Genomic DNA, 24,009 nt, shown 5'->3' on the forward strand with positions numbered 1-24,009 from the left:
CAATTTTTGGGTCAGGATTTTTTTCTCAGTGTTTTATTAAGTGTCCAAAGCCATCAAGCAGATGTTCTTTGTATTTTGTCCAGTTTTGAGCCAGAGGATTGGTCTGAATTAATTTGCTTTAGTGAGAACTGTTGAATTTTATTTATGCCACAAAATAGTTGATCAAATTTCATTTTTGTTATCTTTGGAACTAAGAAAAATTAATTTTGAATCTTATTAATGCCTTATTTGAGCAAGCAATTTTGTATTGAACTGTCTCATGTTCTTTGTGGTGAACATACTGATGCAAAAACCTACTGTATTGTTTTTTACATCACTTAATAATTTAAAAATTTAAAAAGAAATAATTATTAAAGAAAGTAATAACTACTTAAGATTTAACAATTTTCATTCTTTCTTTCATTTAGTATGTTGCCTATATAGTGGCACTGAAGTTAGTAAGCACCTCTATTACAATAAGAGAAAACAAAAATATTCCAGAAATACTAAAAATCCAGATAATTGGCCTGGGCACACAAGTATCTCAGCGACCAGGAGCACAGGCACTTAAGTAAGTAAAAAACTCATTTTAATTTTTATTTCTAGTTATGACTTCAGGCCAAAAAACAAATACAGTTCTACTTAGCATTAAAAAACTTAGTAATAGTAGTTCTCTATTGTTTTTCCTTTCATGTGTGAGAAGATAGTCATTTTTATTTGTGTTTGTTTTGTTATGGACCCATATGAGGAGCTCATCATTTGTTCTCCCCTTCCTTCTTTCTTGTGCAAATGTTTATTGGATAGTGTTGAATTCCTAGATTCGATACTTCGAAGGCTATGCATAGGAACAGTAAGTTTCTGTTTGCAAGATGTTTATGCTGTAGTTGATAAGAGAGGGAGCATAGAAAGTTAATACAGGATCTATAATACGTTAGCGAGCTCATAATTAAGAAGGTACTGGAAAGTTAGAAACCTCCTGGTCAGTGCTGCACAAGCTCAGTTGTGGAAGAGAATAACTTGGGCTCGGAAAATTGGGGCGCAGGCTAGCTGAGTGGAAAGGACCAAGAGAAGCCGGGATGAGGAAGGAGCGTGTTCAGTGCGACATGAAAAGGGAGATGCGTTCCCTGATTTAGGTGTAGCTTGTATTTACGCAACAGTGATCAGAACTTCCGCGGTGTCCTGAAGTTGGCCAAAGTGGGTTTTTCACAAGGATGAGGGGAACAAAACAGTAAACTGAAACAGAAAGAAACCCCACAAATTTTGTGGGCAATTGAATGCCAAGCCAAGGAGTTTGGACTCCAACTCCGGGTAATGGGCATGGTCCTGGATCTCAGAGGAGTTTCTTTTAAAGGGAAATTTGTATTTTAAACCATTACATTCCAAAGGATCTTATTTATAATACTTCTTTTTTTCCTCATTGGGCTGTAGGGTGGAAGCAAAATTAGAACACTGGTATATAACAGGTCTGAGACAGCAGGACATTGTACCATCGCTCGTGGCTTCAATTGGTGATACTGCATCATCCTTGCTGAAAATTGATTTTGAAACCAATCCAGAGAATAGTGCTGCTGACCAGACCCTGGTTGTTCAGTCTCAGCCTGTGGAGGTCATCTACGATGCGGTACGTACAAGGGGGGGAGGGCATCCTCAGTAAGCACGTCTTACTCTTCTGACGTATGGTTTTCTTGTTTTCCGATTTTCATACTTAAGCTTTGTTTACTTAACATCTCAGTTTACTGCCACCCTTTTCTTATTTAAAGAGTAGTACATGTTTAGCAGTTAATTTTGGTTATGTCATATGTACCTTACCACAATTTAAAATTAAAAAAAAAATCAGAGAATACAGTAAGTTCTACCTCCCACCCGCACTGTGTATCTTCGTCTAAATTGTAAAGTGATAATGAGTCAGGGATCTCAGTAACAGAGTGGAACCAACCATCAAGTGATGCAGTTACGTAACAAACCACACCCATCCTGGTGAGCTCAGGATGAGTTAAGAGAGTCTGAATAAAGATGGAGCTACAGGGACAGAACGTGAGCCAGCATGTTTAGTAACACAGAAATGCCAGTGCTTTCTTCTCACGTGAGCAGTATTTAAAATTCTTTCAGTTGCTCCTAAAGCTCTTTAAACAGATTCTGAGCATTGAGGGGGAGGGGAGAGTAAGCAAAAATAAACTGCAGTAGGAAGTCAGTGTGTGATTATTTCCGAGTAGTTAGTTTAATAAGTGTAGACTTCTTTAATGGTATTTTACATTAAAAAAATTTAACATAAGCATAGGTAAGTGTACCTTAGAGTAGAAGAAAATCTATAGTATATGAAAAATCAAAATTAGCATAAGAGAAATCATAATTTACCATCCAAGCCATTTTTTAAGTGTACAGTTTAGTAGGGTTAAGTACATTCACACTGGTGTACGTTCAATCCCCAGAACTCATTGTTTCTTGCAAGATGTCTGATTTTTAAGTTCAAATTTTAGATGCAGCTAAGGGCAACACAGCTTTCTTATTTCCTCTCTAAACTTCAAAATGCAGGGGATCCAATTGTAGTATAGAGAGGTAGAGTTTCCCCTTCTAATCTGGAGGCTGAGACTAGGAGTAATGGCCCACTGCTACATCAACATGATACCACAGAACATTCTTAAGCTTACCTTAGCAATACGCACACATTTGTTGCCTTTCCGATAAGCTTAATTGTATTATTCCTTTTCTCAAGTTCTCTTTCACTTCAGAGGGCGACGTAGTAGGGTAGATTATCTTTGGAGGCACCTCCTCAGTTCAAAGCCAGAGTTGATTAGAATTAAACTGAAACTTTAAAATTTGTAGTATAGAAAGTACTGTATATAACTTGCTTGTATTTTAAATGGTTTTTCAGAAAACCATCAATGCGGTGGTTGAGTTCTTTCAGTCAAATAAGGGATTAGATCTTGAGCAGATAACATCAGCTACACTGATGAAGCTGGAAGAAATTAAAGAGAAGACAGCCACAGGTAAGAATCTGACTGCATAAGCATCATCTAAACTCTCAAAAAATTTTTTCTGTTCTAATGTAAATATTTGAAGTAGCAGGTTGCTTTTTGTTACACTAAAGAAATAATGAGTTTCTCTATTTCTGGTTAAAATACTAGCTGTGTTGGGTTTGCTGTACCGTGTGATATGGTTGTTTTTCATTGACCGTCTGCATTTTCACCTGATATGTTTCATTGAGAATCTAATCTGTGAAAAGGACTGATGTTCTTCCAAATTATGTTTCAAATGATATTCTTGATTCCCGTTGTTAATGGTATAATTACATATTTCAACTTGATCATCTAATTTTTCATTACTTCTTTTTCTTCTTTTAGGACTTACACATATAATAGAAACTCGAAAAGTCCTTGATTTAAGGATAAATCTGAAGCCTTCTTATCTAATAGTTCCACAGACAGGTTTCCACCATGAAAAGTCAGATCTTCTCATTTTAGATTTTGGTACATTTCGGGTAGGTATATGTGCATTTCTGTCTGCCTTTTTTAAATTCAGCTTGGTTGCTAGCTGTCTGATAGTTTGCTTTTTTTCCCTCAGAGTTTACTTAAACTAAACCTAGACTTATGTCTTCTTAGCATTTTGTCAAGCCTAGCTTAGATTATGTCGTTTGTATATATTTTATGGCTATTAAAAAAATAAAAACTAACATTTTCTGAAATGGTGGATGGTTTCACATTGAGGACTAGGTTATTGCTGGTTTTTTTCCATAATTGGAGGGAAGCACTCCTAGTTTTTAATCACTCCTGGGTTTCCACAGTCTAATTACATAATTTTCTTGGTTAATTTACATATCTTGACAATAGAAAATTATACACATATGAATATATGCTTATTAAATCACTGTCAGCAACTAAGTAGAATAAGAGAACTCCAAGAGTTTGGGTGTTGAACCTGCTAGAAATTCAGCTCTCTGAGAAAAAGTGAAGATTTCAAAAAGTGAAGTCCTAAATTGATCCTTGTTTCCTTTGGGAAGAGGGAAAAGGAAGTAGAGATTGGACCTGAATTCTAATGACCTAATTACTTTAGTGATATAGTGAGGAGAGGAAGGAACAAAACTCTTCTGTTTCATGGTGAAGAGTTTAGGATAGCTAGCCAGAGAGGTGAGGCGTAAGTGGTGAGAACTCCTGAGAGCCAGGAAGAGCTGCATGTTTAGACAGGTTATTTGAGACAGAGGGCTGTGTAACTCATCTCCTAATTATTGCGAACGTGCTGAGCATCTGTTACCCAAACATAATAGAGACGCGTGCTGAAATATTAGATTCCTAATAAAATATTTGTTAATATTTATCAGAAAATTAAGGAAAATGTGAATCAGTGTTTTAATTTAATTTAGGTTTTAAGGAAACACAACTAAAGTATGTTGATACATAGACTTCTTTGTTAAGTTTTTTTTTCTCCATTTTAGCTTAACAGTAAAGATCAAGGTTCACAGAAGACTAATAATTCATCTCTGGAAGAAATAATGGATAAGGCATATGACAAGTTTGATGTTGAAATAAAAAGTGTGCAACTACTCTTTGCAAGAGCAGGTAAACTGTTGCTCAGTTTTTGGGCTCTTGAAATTATGCTCAGTAGCTTTGGTAAATGTATGTGTATGTGTGCTTATATATCAACCCTGACAACATTTTGAACTACTTAACACTGTTGGTCACTTAAGAAAACCAAATAGGAAAAAAAGGACACTATGAACTAATCTATAAAACAGAAACAGACTTGCAGACATAGTAAACAATCTTATGGTTACTGGGGAAAGGAGGTGGGAAGGGATAAATTTGGGAGTTTGAGATTTACAAATGTTAGCCCCTGTATATAAAAACAGATTTTAAAAAATTTCTTCTGTTTAGCACAGGGAACTATGTTCAATATCTTGTAATAACCTTAAATGAAAAAGAATATGAAAACAAATATATGTATGTATATGTGTGACTGGGGACATTGTGCTGTACACCAGAAATGTGCTGTGCACATTGTAACTGACTGTACTTCAGTTAAAAAAAAAAAAGAAAAGAAAACCAAACAGGAGCCGATCACTGAAAATCTTTGTCATAGTTAAAAGTAGAGATAAAAATTTGGCTATTCATCTTAGGGTACTTAGCACCATTTGAATCTAGGTGCAGTCACTGCCTAAATGTTTTAGTGTGATGTAAAATTGCCCAGAACACAAGACAGAAGTTGCAGTCGGCTCATGTTCCTCTGTCCCAGTGAGTTTGGTTGTCTCAGTGTTGTTTTCCCTTGTGGCTTTTATTTTTAAATGTTTCACTGTTAGCCTAGTCTTTGAGTAATATTACGTCTTCTACTTTTGTAGATACCTGAAACGTATTGGATATAGTCCTAAAACCGTAGAGGTAGTGAATTTAATCGTTTTCCAAAAGCTTTGGTGTTTTGAATGGTTAAATAAAGATTGCTGGTTCTCCATACTGCTTTAGTTTCTAGAGTCAATAAGACTTGCAGAATATCCTTGACTGTATCATTCTCTGGTAGATGATTGGAGAAAAGGACATAGTTTCTGTGTGCAGAGTGTATACTATAATGAGAGTGATGAGATTTATTAAAATGGAAATATATAATACTTTACCTGGTTTTATAAATTAGGAGCCTATTAATTCCTTGAAGAGAGGTACTTACACAGACCATTAAAGCTGCTTTTTCTTTTGTATGTACTGAATAATAATTGTTCGAGTTGTAAGTAGTAAAAGAGCTTTAGTCACTGCCATCAGTTAGGGTCTGTGTAGGATTCCGTTAGTCATTGGAAGTCTATTTTTGGAACCTTTTTTTTTTTGAAGAAAAGTGACTATTCTACTTTTTGTCAAAAATATCTTGCTTGATAAAACTCATTTTTGCTGTAGAATTATCGCTCTTAGAAACCCCAGAAACCTCTTTTTTTCTTCTTTTTCTTTTTTTTCCCCTGTATTTTTTTCCTTTTTTCACTGTAGCAACCCACCTTCATCTCTCAGTCTGGAATCAAGGAAATGAATTCCTGGGTATTTTCTTGTTTGCTTTAAAATGTAAGATCTTACAAAGGAAGTCCTCCAAATAAATATTTAGGGTTATTTTTATTTCATAGTCTTTGACTTTTGTCAGTGTATATTAAAAAATATAGGTCATTTAGCTTGTATGTTGAAATAAGTAAAAGTCAGTATACATTGAATATATTTGTTAGTTGTTTTCTAATATAGAATAGTTTTCTATAGAACATTTGATAATCTAAAAATAATTATTTGATAAATAAAAACTGGTTGTTTAATTTTTTAAATTATTTTTTAAGGGGAAGACTGGAAAAAGTGTCGATTTCAGCATCCATCAACTATGCATATATTGCAGCCCATGGATATACATGTTGAGCTGGCCAAGGCAATGGTGGAAAAGGACATTAGAATGGCCAAGTAATGTATGAGTTTCCTTTATATTCTAAAGTCAACAAGGTGAAATACATCTGCATCAGTTACTCAGTTTTAAGAAAGCAAAGCTTGATTTCTGGACACACAAAAATAATGATTATCTTATAGCAGAAATACATTTTTAAGAAAATGTTTACTTGAATTTATATTGCCTCTCTTATTTCAGAAGTATTTGGTCTTTTACGTCCTGTAAAAGTTGGTTATCCCTCTTTTTGAATGCATCACATTCAAGGTTTAGTATTGAAAAATAAAATCTTCAAAAATTAGAAGCTCTTTTGATTATGAAACCATATAAACTTGAGAATAATCTAAGGAATGGAAAACAGAAAATATGAGTTTTGAATTTAAGTAGATTGTTACAAAATATTTATGCTGTCTTCTTAAAAACAGCCTTATTGAAGTATTACTGGCATTCAGTAAGCTACAGCTGTTTTAAGTGTACATTTTGGTAAGAGTTGACATAAGTGTTTATCTCTGCAACCACCACTACAGTCAAGATAATGAACACATCTCCATCCCCAAGGGTTCCTGTGCCCCTGTGTAGTCCCTCGTACCTACCTCTGCCTGCTGATTCCTCTCCCCTCAATCTCCAGGCAACATTGATCTGCTTTCTGACACTATGAGTTTGTTAGAATTTTCTGGAATTTTATACAAATAAAATCATAGTTTCAACTTTTTTTTTTTTTGGTTTGGCTACTTTCATTCAGCATAATTAATTGGAGATTCATTTGTGTTGTGTGTATCAGTAGTTCGTGATACTCTTCCAGTGGGATGTTAAACCTACCATACATTATTAGATAAACCTCATTTGGTAATAATGAATTTTTCTTTTAAAATATTGGATTTGGTTTACTTAAATTTTGTTATGAAGTTTTAAAAACTTACATCTCTGTTTATGAGGCTTATTGATCTGTGCTTATATTTTCTTTTTTTGGCATCAGTGTGTCAGGGTAATACAGGCTTCTTGAAAGGAAGATGTATAGACTTCTTTCTTTTTCTTCTTTATGTATTTGGTAGAATTCACCAGTGAAGCCATCTGGGCCTGGAGTCTTCTTTTTAGGGGAGGGTTTTTAACTGTAAATGAAATTCCTGTAACTCAAATTCAGTTTCTTTAATAGATAATAGGGCTGTTCAGATTACTTACTGTTTTTGTTTTTGAGTGATCTTTGGTAGTTTGCTGTGCAAAGAAGTTTGTCTGTCATATATTAGTTGTTGAATTTATTGTCATTAAAGTGTTCGCAGTGCTTCCATCTGACCTTTTTAATACATGTAGAATTTATAGTTACGCTGTTTCTCACTCCTGATACTAGTAACTTGTGCCTTTTCTCTCTCTCTTTTTTTTTTTTTTGCTGATCAGTCTGGCTAGAGGTTTATCAATTTTGCTGATCTTCTGAAAGAATAAGCTTTTGGGTTCAATTATTTTCTCTATTTCTGTTTTTTATTTTGCCAATTTCTACTCTCACATATATTATTGCTTTTTTGTTTTGCTTACTTTGGGTTTCATTTGCTTTACTTTGTTAGTTTCTTAAAGTGGAAGATGAGACTATTGATTTGAGACCTTCCTTCTTTTCTAATTTAGACATTCAGTGCTGTAAATTTCCCTTGAAATGCTGCTTTCTTGTGCCCTATGCATTTTGAAACTCTTCAATCAGTAAGCTGGGTGTTTGTAGGACTTCAATCATTTGTTTCCCATCTTTCTACTTTCCTTTGTTAACTGATGTCCAGTGTCTTTGAGAAAGCTGTTTCACATATTTTGTCCAGTTTTTAAGTTATTTTGAGTAGGAGGGTTTATCCAGTGCCTCTGTTGGGGATGCTTTTAATTTTGTGTAATGTTTCAGAAACAATAAAGAAGCATCTTACATTTTTATGATGATTTTCAATTTACACAGTACTTTTGCAGAAAGTTCATTCTTTTGAGGTAGGAACAGCCAGCCGTCCTCTTTTGAACGTTAGTGGGTTGTGCGTCATACAGAAACATCATTCTTTGTTTAGTGGTTAGGCATCTGTCAGCTTGATCTGTTCTGTTCATAGTTTAGTTAGGAAGTCAGAGATAAACAACCTGAAGGAGCTTTATGGGCAGCAAATAGCTACCATAAAGTTATTGAGACAAGCAAACCCAGGTAGTTAAGTGGAATAGGGAAGCAGATGCTGAAAAGTAAGCATCTGATGAAAGCACAGCAGTCAGTAAAACAGATGTCCTCCTCAAGGAGCTTATATTTTAACCAGAGGAGACGTAAAATGAGCAAGTATACGTATGCTGTATTAGGTACTGTCAAATGCTGTAACAGGCAATGAAAGAAGGTGAGGGGATGAGTGATGGCGTGGATACTCTTTCATGTTTATAACGGGGAGTCTTTGACACCAGGAAATAAAGTATGTATAGCAATTTTGATTTTAAAACATAGTTTGTGTTTGAAAATATCTTTCTAAAAATTAAATAACTTAAGATTTGACTGCTTAAGAAGAATTCAAAACGAGGTCCCAGTTTCAATCTTCTGTACTTCCTCTAAAAATAAGAAAGAAAGAAACCCAGTTACCTCTCCCCACCAGAAAACAAACAAAAAACCTTAAAAAAAAGAATTAAAAAAAAAAAAGAAGAATACAAAACTTGGCTTATGTAGAACTTCCCATTGATGTAATTGGTTTAAAACATGTCCAAAGTAACTTTGTCTCCACAGTGTAGTCTCTTCTCCATTCGCTTTCCTGCTCTGTAATTTAAAGAAACTGGACCTTAAAATCTTACAGGTGAATTATGTTTTTAGATTTAAAGTATCAGGAGGGCTTCCTCTGATGCACGTGAGGATTTCTGACCAGAAGATGAAAGATGTGCTGTGTTTGATTAATAGTATACCCTTGCCACAGAAATCACCTGCACAGTCTCCAGAGAAACAGGTAAATGGATATAATAAAATGCTGAAAATCTTTACATATGTATATATGGGGAGGTTTTTTTTTTTTTTCATCTTTTTGTGAGCTGTTTTGTTTTTTAATACTGTTTAGGGCCAGTTTCATTTTTGGGGTTTACTGTGGTTGATTCTGTTCAGAACTGCATATGGCACTGAATAAACAAAGATTGTAGCCTTTTGTCCCTAATGTTTAGATTGGTGGTAGAAAGTCTATTTTAGGGAACAAAAGAAATGAAAATACATAAATGTAAGGCAAATTTTTCAAATTTATGAAATGTGTTTTAAATGAAGCTAGGTATTGAAATCTTTTTTAAAATGTTGCAAAAGAAAATGATTGTTATAAAATTTTCTTGTATGTTAGACTTAAAGTTCTAGATCAGTCTAATTAGAATTGAAATGAAAGTTGAGAGAGCCTACAAACGCTGATACCATTTTCTAGGAACCTGTCAAGCAGATACACAGTTAATGTTGGGATAGACCCTGAATGACACACAGTGATAAGTAGTCTTACCTACTCGAGTTGTACGTGCTTCTGCCCTTGCGAACGCAGATGGTCGTCCTAATGATTAGTACACTCCAGCCAGTCATTCGTTAGTTGATGGCATAATGTGCTTTGTTGGAAGATTTGCGTGCTGTGTATGTGTCTCTCCATCTCTGTCCTGTTACTTTTTCAGTATTTCTCTCATTTATGTACATTTAATCACGCTAAATTAGTATGTTTACAAAACTTTTTGTATTACTTACTAGGTGTCCTCAATTCCTGTTATATCAGCTAGGACAAAAGACCTGCTTGGTACGCCATTGTTGCTAGACGGAGTGGAATCAGGTAAGGAAAGTAAAATGTTCTGTATTAAACCAAACCTCTAAATTAGTCTGTAGAGATAAAATTTTCAGAAAATAAAGGAATTTTGAAAGTGTGATAGTAATTTGTTGGTTTTAGTTCTAGATGGGCTGCTAACCAATAGTGTGACTTTTGAGTCATTTATTTTTATTTAAGGCCAGGTTTCTTCATTTGAGTGAAAGTATTTTTGTGGTTGACAGTATTTAAGATAATAAATAAACTTTTTTCTTTTTTTCGCCTGGATCTGTACCTGATTGTTTTTCCTATCTCTGGTCTAACTGATCTTTTTTTGACTTTGAACTAGAATATAAACTTCATGAGGAGGAGGATAATGTCTGTCCTGGTTATTATGGTGTCCTTAGTGGCTGGTGCAGACCGATATGTGATAGATGGTACCCAATAAGTGTTTTATTGAAAATTGAATGAATAAACTCAATGAAAACTATCAGAAGTATTGAAGGAAAAAGTAGAAGGGCAGTTTGATTTTATATATGATTATTACATGCCAGATTGAGTCACTTTGTGGGACTTAGAAAGAGGCTATATTCTGATTCCGAACAGAAAGGTTATGTCTAACAAATGAATTTTACTTTTGAGAGATTTGAGTGTTTTATGCAGTTTTCAGTGAGCATTCTCTTAAGTCAAATATGTTCTTCCTTTAGAGTCTGATGATGAGTATTTTGATGCTGAGGATGGAGGAGACACACAGACTAGTATAAGTATGAAAGGGTCAGAGCTGAAAAAAGTTGCCGAGGCCCCAAATGAGGAGCTCATTAATCTTCTACTAAAGTTTGAAATTAAAGAGGTATTTATATTTATTTTGTCCATAAATAGATATGTTTTTGTTACTGCTTTCCTTATAAACTATCTCATGGTAGACCCAGACATTAAGTATACTTAAAACTCTGTCTTCCCTGCTGCCTCCCCCACCACATCCACGCACGCACACACAGTTCTAAGAAACTGAAATGTTATTTTGTAAAAACTGACATAAGTGTGACCTATAGTATAGCTAATCTATTCTCAAAAAGCTTGAGACTCTTAATTAGGACTTTCTTTTCTATAGAAAATTTCTGTGACATGTTTATTTTAATTTTTTTTAACTTTTAAGCTAAATAGTGTTTATTGTCTTGTTTATAATTTGGGAAAGTGTAAGCAACCTAAATTTGCAGCATGTGCTTTTCTGCCATTAGAAGTCATGTGATAGTAACAGAAAACATTGACATGGAGAGATGCTCACAGTATGTCTTTATTTGGAAAAATATTTCCAAGGACATTATGATTCCATTTAGAAATTAAATACACACGCACACTTTGTTTTTCTTTTATAAATGACAGTGTTTATCTCTGTGTGGTGGGGTTGTAGTTTTTCATTTTGGCCTGTTTGCTTTTCTGTGTATTCAGCAACATTTTAAATGAATATGCATTACTTTGAAATAAAACACAAAAGGTTTAAAGAGGAGATATTTCTTGTTGACTGTTTTATATCCCAATGTGACATCATGTCCTAAAATATAATGTCAGAAATACCAGATTGTATTTGTGTATGCAAATCTAAGTATTACTTGTATTTGTTTAAAAAAAAAGATACTTTCTCCACCTTTAGCCTTCTTTGATTTCTCTCTCTCTCATACTCACATGTAACATGTCAGAAAACCCCTGGACTTTAACTTCAGAATATATTCAGATGATTACTCTCTCCTTTCACTGCTACTGCACTGTCAAAGTCACCATCATCTCTTGCTTGAACTAATGCAGTAGCCTCTTAACTGTCTCTCTCTGCTTCCATCAGGTACTTCACATGATAGCTAGAGTGATCCTTTTAAAGGGAAAGTCAGATGACGTCATTGCTTGGCTCATAGACCTACGCGGTCTTCCCAACTTGCTCTCAGTAAAGGGCTAAGTCCTTCCCATGGCCTGCAAGGCCTTACAAGACCTCCAGGTCACACCAGATGACTCTGTGGCTTCATCTTCAGTTCCCTTCTGCCTTACTCATTCTGCTCCAGCCATATTTCATTCATTCCTCCGATAAACGTATCAAGCGTCATCATGTACCAGGCATTATTTTAGATCCTAGAGCTACAGCAGTGAGCCAAGTTCTAGTCCAATGGAGCTTACGCTTGTCTTTTGTTCTTCCTTATATACCCAAAGCACATTCTTTGTGCTGGCTGTTTCCTGTGTCTGGAAAGCTCTTTTCCTGCATGACTTGATTCTTTAATTCCTTTGGAAATGTCATCTTACTGGCAAGGCCTGATCACCCAACACAGGATGGCAACTTTTGCTTTCTCCTGCCCTCACTAGAATGTAAGCTTCATCCGGATATGGACCTTGTCTGTCCTGGTCATTTTGATGTCCTCAGTGGCTGGCATTCTTCATACATGGAAGATGATGCTCAATAAATATTTTATTGAATATTGAATGAATGAACTGAAGTGATACATAATCAAAGTCATCTAAGAGAAAAATCATAGTGCTGTTTGAAATATTTTTCCCAATTTGCCTTTTTTGCCATTCCAAAGTCTTACATATTTCTGTAGTGAAATATATCTAATTTTTTCTTTATATGCTAGTTTTAGTGTATATTTAGAAGATTATCCTCCATTGTAAAAATACTTATCCATGATTTTACTTATTTTATGATTTCAGTGCTTTCATTTAAATCATTGATTTATTTGAAATTTAATTTTGTGTATCAGTTCTGTACCAACTATCTTACTGTAGTGTCTTATTGTTTCTTTTTTTCCATTGATACTCCTGGTTTTTCTTAAGTAAGTAACTATATCACTGCTAGTAATATTAATCGTTGCTTTTTTTCAGCATTTACATTATTCCAGTTACTATGGCTGCCTCATAGGTTTTTCCAAAATGTAGTAGCTCAAAGTAACTATTTTATTTTGCTAACAGGTTTGTGGGTTAGGGATTCTGGAAGGGCCCAGCTTTGTAATTTTTGCGCATAGTCTTTCATGTGCGTTCAGTCAGAACTGACTGAAGCGGCAGGGACGCGAACCCTCAGAAGGCCCCACAGGTGGCTCAGTTACGAAGCTGGTGGTTGATACTGGCTGTTGGCTGGGAGCTCAGCTGGGACTGTTGAACAAAATGCCTGCCTACTCACGGCCTCCTGAGCATGGCAGCTTCCGGGTAGTTGAACTTTTCACATGGCAACTAGTTTCCTCCAGAATGAGAAATCCTAGGTGGAAGTTTCATGTCCTTTTTTGACTTTGGAAATCATTATAGTATCAGTTCCTCTGTACTCTGCTGATTGAAGCAGTCACATCCCTGCCAAAATTCTAAGGGGGACAGGCAGAGACTGCCATCTCTTGATGGAGATCAGAGAACTTGCATGTTTTGAAAATTGCCACGTATATGGTTTATTTTTCATTGCCTAAATATACTATCGTTTCCACAATAATTGAATAGTAGTGTAATAGTGAACATCCTTGTCTTACTTTTTTACTTTAATGGATATGCGTCTTGTATCACCAGATATGACTTTTGTTTTGAGATACAGTTTTAGAAAATCATATTAAGGAAGAATCCATATATTATTATTTTTACTGAATTTAAAAAAGTAAGTGAATAATGGATGTAAAATTTCGTCAAGATTTTTAGATAGTTATATTCTCAGTAATAGAATTTAAGATGATAATTTCCAGTCTTAGTAAATCACTAGATGGTAATAGAGGAGTATGAGCATAATTTTTACTGTTCCCGTAGTGGATATGTATGAAAAAGAAATTGTGTTTCCATTTTAAGTATGCTTTAAAATACTTATCAACCATTCACTGGCTGTCCTGATTCTTTCAGGTGATTTTGGAATTTACCAAACAACAGAAAGAAGAAGATACAATTCTAGTGTTTAATGTTACTCAGTTAGGAACAGAGGCTACAATGAGAACGTTTGATTTAACTGCGGTATCTTATTTAAAGAAAATCAGTTTGGATTACCATGAAATTCAAGGTAATAGCCATAAAAATAGAAATAATAAACAATCAGAGATTTTGTATCACTTTTGAGTGTCTGAAACACTTTTCACTTATATAATAATAATTATAATAAATAATAGCTAGCACTGTTCTAAACATTTTATAAATAACAACTCATTTAATCCTTGTAACAATACTGTGAGATAGGCAATGCTGTTACCTCCAATTTACAAAAGAGGAAACTAAGCCATAAATTGATGACATAATTTACCGAAAGTCACATTGCTAGTTACTGGCTGAACCATGATCAAAACCCTAGAAATCTGTCCCTAGGGTCTGTGATTTTAATTGCTGTGATCTACAGCCTCAGAGAGTCCATATAAATCCCCTTTATATAGGGCATATTCCCATTTTACAAACAAAGAAAGGTTAGATAAAGAGAGATTAAGTGGCTTACTCAAGATCATTATGCATTTTATGAATAGCAAAACCTAGAATTTCTCTCTAGTCTTATAAGATTGAAGTCCTTATTCTTTTGATTGAATAATGTTCATATATCAAGCAGCATCAGATTATAAGAATAAAAATGGTGGGGCATAAAATTCATTCTTTCAGAAGCTCTTACAGTTTATTCATTTGAGTATACATCTTGTGTACTCATTAGATATTTGAGAAATGAAGGAATGGGTGAATTTTCAGTAATTAAAATTATCTAATGTTTGCCTAATATTTTAGTCAAATAAAAAGACCTCTTTTTTGCTATTTTAAAAACAGCTGTAACTAAAGCAAACCTCAGCTTAGAGGAAAATTTTTATGCATTAGTAAGTTTCTGTAAGCACTGTGTTAGGATGGAGTTTACATTACTGTCCTAAGGGAAAAAGTAGAAATGATAAATTTGCTAGGCTGTTTTTTCCCTTAGAGAAGGTTATTTCAATGGAAAATTCAGGGTTGTCCAGAAACGGGTTACAAAACTGTACATAATAAAAGATGAGTAAAAGGGTGGATAAATTACTTCTCCCTGCACAGTTTCTGGAGGCAGCGCCTTGGTACATCTACATAGCATAGAGGACATCTGGTAGTTCCTGTTGTTTTTAAATTGAAAGAAGTTTAATAATCCCCTTCCCTTAAAAAGAAAATCTTTCCTCTTCTGTGTAAGCCTTCTCTAAATCTAAACAGAGGAAAATTATTTAAATTTCTTTACTATGAATGAAATTTTAGAACTCAGCAGAACGCGTTTTTCTAGCTCAACCTCATTGTTACCTAGTTGAGACACCTGAAGTTAAATAGCTTTTGATAAAGGAGAGATGAAGTAGAATTCATATTTCCTGATTCTTAACACCCGTAGTCTTTCTACTGCCTTACAGAGTGCACATATGGCCTTAAAAATATCCAGAGAATTTTTGATTATTTTTGAGCACAGATATAAAATCAAAGAAAATGTAGTATGCATGTTTAAAGTCAGCTGGATTCTAGAGGTAAGGTAAGGATTTGGACTGACTGACTTCCTTACCAGTGATGACCTTAATATTTAATAACCATGAAAATATGTGCAGGTAGTATTTTAAAGCTTAAAATTTTTTCAAAAAAGAAAAAGACATGTAGAAAATTCCAAACTTAAAAAGAGCAATTTATTTGGAACATTTTTTCTTTTTCTTTAATCTAGGATCCAAAAAGAAGCCCCTTCACTTGATTAGCTCTTCTGACAAACCTGGATTAGATCTTTTAAAAGTGGAGTACATTAAGGTAAGGGCCATAGGCTGTTCATATATTTATTGTATGCTCTAAACTATCCTCTGGAAGGAGAAATATGACAGTAGATTATTAAAGGGTCTGGCTGTGTGTCATGGATTTTAATCTTTGGGATGTCCACTATTTCTGTTTCCATTTGTACACCCTCATTCTCTTTCACTTAAGTACAGGACTAAGATTTTACAGAGCCTCCAGACTTCTTGTCACCATGGAAGCCTGGCATGAAGTAGGGCCTGCTCGTATCTTCTGGGGCAAATTCATCTACCTACATCCTTTGTATGCATAGGTGACATTTGGCTGAATATCCTACATCAAAAGGGATAAGGTCAAATTGGATTTAGTTCAGTAGAGAACTGCCAGGATTCGGGAGGGACTCAAAAATATGGTATATGAGGAATGCTGAAGGAGCCAGTTTTACGTAGCTTCATTCAAGATCAGTTGATTTGTTTAATTATTCAACAACTATTCACGGAATATATTTCTGTGTTAGGTTCTGTTAGGCACTTGGGATACAGAGATGAAAAACATTCTCAAGGAACTTATAGACTATTAGGGAGATAGACAGTAAACAACAATTAAAATATAATGTGTTTGATTCTCAAAAAAGAACACAAAGCATTATGGGAGCAGAGAGGCAGAGATATTGGTCAAGCCAGAGGCTTTTCATAAGAGGTCAAACTTTGAATTTACTATGTATCTTTCCAAGGGACAGAACTTGAACCAATTGTTAATTATGATGGGAGATAGATTTTTGATTCAGTGTAAAGACCTCATTAAATGAAAGTTCTCTAAAGTTTGGATTTCTAAGAAAATGAAGTTTCTTTCACTGGAGATATCCTAAAATTGACTTGTTAAAGACTTTCTAAAGGGGTTCAAACATTAGGTGATAGATGGGCTGGATTACCTTTAAACCTTCTTACTTTCACAATTATCATTCTGACTCCTAGCTACAGTTTCCCAGAAGCGAATGTTGCCTCTGTTTGAAGAGGAGGACAAACTTGTACTATTATAATAAATAAATAGGTTTGGATATAACTTTAAAATAATGATAATAAACTTAAGTATATAATGTATTTAATAATATAGTTATAGCTAAATATAAATAAATCACCTGATGATTGTAAGTGATTTATTTACTTTGTTCTTAATTCCTTCTTTAGACTTTTGTTTCTTATTTTTTAGGCTGATAAGAATGGACCTAGTTTTCAAACTACTTTTGAAAAAACTGAACAGACACTTAAGGTAAATTCTATTGAAAGAATAGATCCTATTTGAAAATATCCTACTCTAGAAGTCACATTTAAATCACATTTAAATGATCTAAATGATTTTAAATGTCATATTTAAAATCATTTCTTGACACAGTGGTAATACATGGTGATTCTGGAGTTTCATTTTCTAACTTACATGGTTTATATAGTCATAATAAATAGTCCATTTAAGATCCCAAAACCTTGTATATTTTGAATATTGGAAGGGTCATGACAAGCAGATTATAGGCTCCGTGATATTAGGCTTGGAAAGTGGAGTAAGTAGGTTACCTTCATACTCACATGAACCCCCAAAGTGTGTAGGTGTGATTTACTCTTTGTATAAATATATCCCTATTTAGCGACTGCGGGTTGTGACTCTTTCTCTCCTCTGTCTTCCTTCTGAGTGATGTCAGGCCGTGATGCAAGGCTAGTTAGGGGCCTTTTGGGTCCATTGTGGAGACTGCCGGTATAATTGGCCTGAGAAGCTGATTTTCTTTTTTAAATGTTTCTAGGTGGCTTTTTCATCTTTAAATCTGTTGCTGCATACACAAGCCCTTCTCTCTTCTATTAATTATCTGACAACCATTATTCCATCAGATGGCCAAAACTTGGTGGGTGATACCAAGGAAGCACAAGTTTCTACTGGAAAGCAACCAAAAAATTCAGCTCTACAGAAAGGCATGGAGACTTTTTTTGTTGGTTCTTATTAGTGAGGGTTTTAGAATTCTGGGGCTAAGTGGGGAGTCTTAGAGACCACCTGTCAGTCATTTACATGCCCTTTTCTCCACTTTTGTCCTTTTCGTCAAACTGAATCATACGTGGGTGCCTGCTATGTAAGATAAGTATGGTTAATACTGTTGTTGTTAAAAATGTTTGGTTTTGTTCCCGTTCTGGTGGTGCTGAGGGATGCCTTCAGGCAGGCATTAGGGGAAGAAGGCCTGTGTTTATTCTTAGCTCTTCCTCCCCTCTCAGTGGCTCCCGAAGGGGCTACATAGAGGCTTAATCTTCCCTTCCGTTTTACAGACGAGGAATTCGAGACCCAGAGACTGAGGGCCAGGGTGCATGGAGTGCATAGATAGCATCGAACTGGTTAAAGCCCAGTGTTTGGATCAGAAAGAACTCAGTTCAGATCCTGATTCTGCTACTTAAACTGTGGGGCCATAGACACATTGTTTAACTTCCCTGAGTTTCAGTGTCCTTAGCTTGATCTATTGTGAGTTTTTTCTTGCTTTTAAATTATAAAAGTAATAGATCTCACTATTGAAAATACAAACTATAGAATATATAAAGAAAAACACTATTTGAAACCTTTTAGAACTTGAGTATTTTATAATTATTTTAAGCAGAACCAAGTTCATTTAATATAGGAGAGAAACCTTAATGGAATATTTATTGCTAGAATCCCACTGTGATAGAACTTCTTTGTTTCCTTGCAGTGATTGCATCCTCTAAAGACAGTGACATTATTCACTTCAGGCTGTTTGCCAAGTTGAATGCTTTCTCTGTCATTGTCTGTGATGAGAAGAACAATATTGCTGAAATCAAGATTCAAGGTAAAATTCTCATATTAAAAATTGTTTAAAAGATAAGCTTTCTTTTCAGTGCTAAAGCTCTGAGTTGTGAAAACTGGATTAATTTATCTTATGACATAATTGAACTGCCTGCTTTTTTTAACTCTTCAGAATGTAGATGTTGGTCAGACTCTGACCGTCAGACTGAACCACACATACTGGTGTTTTGGACCTTTGGAGAAGGGTCTCAGATGTGAAAGGGATACTAATGTTAGTCTAGGAATTCTGCTGATGAGCTAAGTGTCGTCGATTCAGAATTCGGATTAAAGTCTGGGACTACGCTTTATCTTGGTACCAATGGAAGGCAACCTTATAATGAAGAGCAAAACCTATGAGTCCATTATGTTCTTTTAGGCAAAAGCTGCTAAAATAAATCTAGCTTTTTCTCTGACTCCAGCTTTACCAGCTCATTGTGATAGAATATGTTTCATAAAATTCTTAAATAACTTAAAAACCAGAAAACTAGAGTTTTTTGTTGTTGTTCTTTCTGAACTGGCAGTGCATCTCCTAGTTTGAATTTGATTCATTAGAGTTTTATAGTTTCCATGTAAATCACTGGATATAAGGTATAAAGAATTTACTAAAATCCCAAGATAATCTGTTTATACTAGATGCAGTTTTCCAGAAGGTTGAAAATTCAGATAATTATTTTTAATGAATTTATGGGTTTCATTGTTTATAGAATAAAAATATCTACTATTGTATCTAGTTATCAGTTGGTAGTTCAGACATTGCTAAACTTATAAATATGTCACCTATAAAAATTATGCAATGGAATAAAAATCTTAAAATCTATTGTGGTAGATATATAGAAATTATAACAGTATTTTTTTTTCAGGACTGGATTCTTCCCTTTTTCTTCAGTCAAGGAAACAGTCACTGTTTGCCAGACTGGAAAATATTATTGTCACAGATGTTGATCCTAAGACAATTCATAAAAAAGTAGGTGATAGTAAATTCTTAGTATTTTTTGATAATTAAATGTTAAATTTTATTTTAAAATATATTTTATTTTTAAAAATATTAATGAAATGTATTTTGATAGAAAAATGTTTGTTTCTATAATGATTATAAATATAAACCCTTTTAAATTAGAATTTTGTTTTGCCATTATCCTCTTGGATGGAGTACATTCAAATCTCTGCTTTTCAGGCCGTGTCAATAATGGGAAATGAAGTTTTTAATTTTAACTTGGATTTGTATCCAGATGCTACCGAAGGGGATTCCTATACTGACATGTCCAAAGTAGATGGTGTGGTATCATTGAACGTTGGCTGTATTCAGATTGTTTATCTCCATAAATTCCTCATGTCACTTCTGGTAAAAATCACTATTTTTTTGACTTAGAAATACTTAAATAAGTCTGATAATTATAATTGCAAATCTTAAAACTTTGGATTTTAGGGTGTGTATTGATTTGATGATTGATGGTATTTATGTATTAATGTAGAGGTCAAAACCTTTCTTTAATGACTGGAATCTGAATCATTTAATGATTTTTGTCTAACATTGTCTAGAACTGGAATTATTTCTGCTAGAACATAGTGAATCCAAATTCTCAACTACAGAAACTATTGAAAATGTTCTTTTTTCCTCTGTTCCTTAGCCATATAGCTATAATTATAATTACTCCTGGTCAGGGAGCTCATAAATATGGATGGATAATCAGTAATTCCTTCCTAACTCTAGAAAAAAAGGACTCAACTGAAAGTTATTTATTGGAAAAAAATTAGCACATAAATAAAAAGAAGATGGTGTTATTAATGATGTGCTTATCGTCCTGTTAGAATTTCTCCTTTTGTACTTTGTGTCCACAGAACTTTCTGAACAATTTCCGGACAGCCAAAGAGGCTCTGAGTGCTGCCACTGCCCAGGCTGCAGAAAAGGCTGCCACAAGTGTGAAAGATCTCGCCCAGCGGAGCTTTCGTGTCTCTGTCAATATTGATTTGAAAGCACCGGTTATAGTCATCCCACAGTCTTCCATGTCCACCAATGCAGTGGTGGTAGATCTTGGCTTAATCAGAGTTCAGAATCAGTTCAGTCTGGTACCTGGTGAAGACTACTCACACCCTCCAGTAATTGATAAAATGGATGTGCAGCTAACAAAGCTTAAGCTCTCTAGGTATGCTCTTTCAATAATTATGGATTTAAGTATTGTTTAATATTTTCTATGAACTTTAATGACCATTTAAATTCATACTCAACATACTTCCTATTGCACAGAAGAGTGTTTTCAGATCAACTTTTTATTTTGAAAAATCTCAAGCCTACAGACAAATTGCAAAAATAGTAAAATAATACTGAGTGCCCCTATAATTCTTCACCTAGTCACCAGTTATTTATTTCTGCTTGAACTCTGTGTATATACGTATTATCACTTAAAATACTTAAAATTTTTAAATTTTATTTTTATTGATATAATTCACGTATTTTGTTAGTTTCAGATATAAAACATAATGATTTGATGTTTGTATATATTGCAAAATGGTCAACTATAGTAAGTCTAGTTAACATCCATCACCACACACATTCACAGAAAATATTTTTCTTGTTGTGAGAGCTTTTAAAATCTACTCTCTTAGCAACTTTCAAATATACAATACAGTATTGTTAACTGTAGTCAGCATCTTGTACATTACATCCCCAAGATTTATAATTGGAAGTTAAAACATTTTTGCTAAACCATTTGAGAATAGACATCTTAACCCTTTGCCCCTAAATGGTTTAGCATGTGTCTCCTAAGATTAATCCTCTTACATAACCACAATGCCGTTATCAAATTCTGGAAATTTAAAATTGATAGAATCCATTATCTAATATGCCTTTAATGTTCAGATTTTACTGGTTGTTCTAAGAATTTTTCCCTTCATCCAGGATAACATGTGGCATTTATTTGAGTCCTGTACCAGGGAGGGGATTTCTATACGGCTAGACATTTATTCTGGAATTGTTCTTCAGCGTCTCTTTTCTTTCATGATGATTACAGTTTTGAAGGGTACAGTCCACTTGTTTCATGGAATGACTCTCAGTTGAGTTTTTGTCTGAGTGATTCCTCATGATTTAACTGAGCTTACACATTTTTGGCAGGAATACTGTGTAAGTAATGATGTATCTCTAGGGCTCACGCCAGAGGACACTTGAAAATGTGTACACAATTCATTTAAAAATCATTTTCTACCCCATCCAGGGAGATTTAATTATCCTCAATAAAAAAGGAATGATTATAAAGCAAGTCCAGGAAATAATCCTGGTGAAGACCTTTATAAACTTAGAAATTGCTTACTTTTCATCTTGCCATTTTTTTCATTAGTCTCTATAGTGCACATGCAGTTCTTGAACAACTGTATTGATGATTTCCCCCATCTTCAATAGTATGAATTTCTTTTTAAAATTTATTTAGTTTGTCACCTATCTTCTGTTTAAAGAAAAACGCTTTCTTAAAGGCTGATTGTACAGTTGACCCTGTAAACAAATGTACAGTTGACCCTTGAACAACATGGGTTTAAACTGCATGATTCTGCTTACACGCAGATATTTTTCAGTGCCAAATAATACAGTATTATACAACCCGTGATTGTTTTGAACCATGAATACAGAGGAGCTGCATATACAGAGGAAACTCATATACAGAGAAACCGCGGATATGAAGGGCAAACTTCAAGTTTTACGACTGCAGGGAGGGTCGTTGCCCCTAACCCCTCTGCATTTTTCAAGGGCCACCTGTGTTTTAATCTGTTTGTGCTAGTGTATTACAGATTAAATTAATTATAGTACAAGTTTAGAAAACACTGAACCAGCACTGTTTCAAATCAGTGTTGATAGCAGCAACTTTTGACTTTGTGTTTTTTTAATGATGTATTGCATTTACCCCCTGTGTTCATGCATATGTATTAATTACATTTTTTATTAGGACGGTGATCCAGTCAGGCACCTCCCATCCTGATATTCAACTGTTGCACCCAATTAACTTGGAGTTTTCTGTAAATCGCAATCTGGCCGCATCTTGGTACCACAAGGTGCCTGTTGTGGAAATTAAAGGGCATCTTGAATCCATGAATGTGAGTTTATGAGTGAAAAAGCTCTGAAAATTTTCTCATTAGAAATCTAAATGAAATGTGGAGTTTTTTACTAATTGTTACAAGAAAATTTCAGTGTGATATTGTTCAGTAAGATCTTTATTATTTTTAGTAGAATTTAATCTTCAGTTGTGTTACTTAGGTTTTAAATTTGCTCTATGTACACATTAACAGGGATCTGTATGTAAGTTATGTATTAGCATATATCATATTTATATCTCATTCTGTATGTTATATACACATACTTTTATTTTAGGGATATCGAAGTACTCCTAAGATAATTATAGCATTGAGTGAAATGCCTATTTTTTATATTGAAGATGGCCTTTTTATTTCATTGAAGTTGTTATTGTTTAAAAAGTGGAGTTTATGCGTGTTCTGAAATTGTCTCATTAGAAAAAGTGATCTGATTTCTTTCATCATTATTAACTTTCTCTAAGGATCATATTGGTTAAGTAGGTGGAACTAATATAGACTCATAAATCACAGTGTTTTTCTCCAAACACTGTCTTACCTTTGAAAATAAAAATTTTAACATGAAATAAGTAGTGAAATACTTGATTGTATAGTGATTATATAATTTTTTTAGTAAGTGTTAATAAGATTATTCTGTCTTCAGTGTTTTATTACTAAGGAAATTTTCTGTATTAAAATTGTTTCCTTTAAAAATGAAATATCTGTATCTTTCTAGGTTAATCTAAATCAAGAAGATCTTAATCTTTTGTTTAGAATACTAGCAGAAAATCTTGGTGAAGCTACTGAAGACCTGGATAAAGTGAAACCGAGAATACAGGAGCCGGGTAAGAGGCTGAAGTCAGTGGCATAATACACATGACTACTTATTTTATAATTTAGTAGAGGAGACAGGCAGTAAAAAATGAAGTAAACAAACACACATTTACAAATTGTGATTTCTATTGCCAAGAAAACAAATAAGATGCTATTGAATAAAACTAGCTTGTTTTTAAGTTGAGTGAACAGTCAATTATTTCTAAGTTGCATGAGTTAGGAGAAGGCCATAAAGAAGGGTTTCAGATTAGTGGTGGATTCCTGAACAATTACTGAATTTGTATGTATAGAAAAAAAACATTTTAAGTTGGCACTAGGCTATGTAACATACTTGATCTGATTTTTAAATAAGGCTTAGTAGTAATGTATCTTAAAAAAGTGAAGTGGTTGATAAATTATGACTCAACAGATAACTTAAAAAAATTGTACTGGAATAAAAATGCAAAGATAATTTAAATTATTAGGTACAATAGCCCTTTGGACTTAAAGGCAGAGTAAC

General features: G+C 34.1%; 1 protein-coding gene across 1 annotated transcript in view; it reads left to right on the forward strand.

Moving 5' to 3' along the window:
* VPS13C (vacuolar protein sorting 13 homolog C) overlaps positions 1-24,009 on the forward strand; it is a 156,727-nt gene that overhangs the window by 52,703 nt on the left and 80,015 nt on the right. Inside the window, exons 17-35 of the mRNA XM_072962306.1 lie at positions 408-550; positions 1,408-1,600; positions 2,852-2,966; positions 3,321-3,457; positions 4,409-4,532; positions 6,269-6,386; positions 9,164-9,293; positions 10,055-10,133; positions 10,811-10,953; positions 13,953-14,106; positions 15,736-15,815; positions 17,004-17,063; positions 17,587-17,752; positions 18,511-18,627; positions 19,484-19,587; positions 19,798-19,965; positions 20,463-20,767; positions 22,556-22,703; positions 23,413-23,521. Of these exons, the coding sequence (XP_072818407.1) occupies positions 408-550; positions 1,408-1,600; positions 2,852-2,966; positions 3,321-3,457; positions 4,409-4,532; positions 6,269-6,386; positions 9,164-9,293; positions 10,055-10,133; positions 10,811-10,953; positions 13,953-14,106; positions 15,736-15,815; positions 17,004-17,063; positions 17,587-17,752; positions 18,511-18,627; positions 19,484-19,587; positions 19,798-19,965; positions 20,463-20,767; positions 22,556-22,703; positions 23,413-23,521 (2,593 nt within the window). The remainder of the gene's footprint in view (positions 1-407; positions 551-1,407; positions 1,601-2,851; positions 2,967-3,320; positions 3,458-4,408; positions 4,533-6,268; positions 6,387-9,163; positions 9,294-10,054; positions 10,134-10,810; positions 10,954-13,952; positions 14,107-15,735; positions 15,816-17,003; positions 17,064-17,586; positions 17,753-18,510; positions 18,628-19,483; positions 19,588-19,797; positions 19,966-20,462; positions 20,768-22,555; positions 22,704-23,412; positions 23,522-24,009) is intronic.

This window comes from Vicugna pacos, chromosome 6 (genome assembly GCF_048564905.1).
Source record: "Vicugna pacos chromosome 6, VicPac4, whole genome shotgun sequence".
NCBI classification, from domain to species: domain Eukaryota; kingdom Metazoa; phylum Chordata; class Mammalia; order Artiodactyla; family Camelidae; genus Vicugna; species Vicugna pacos.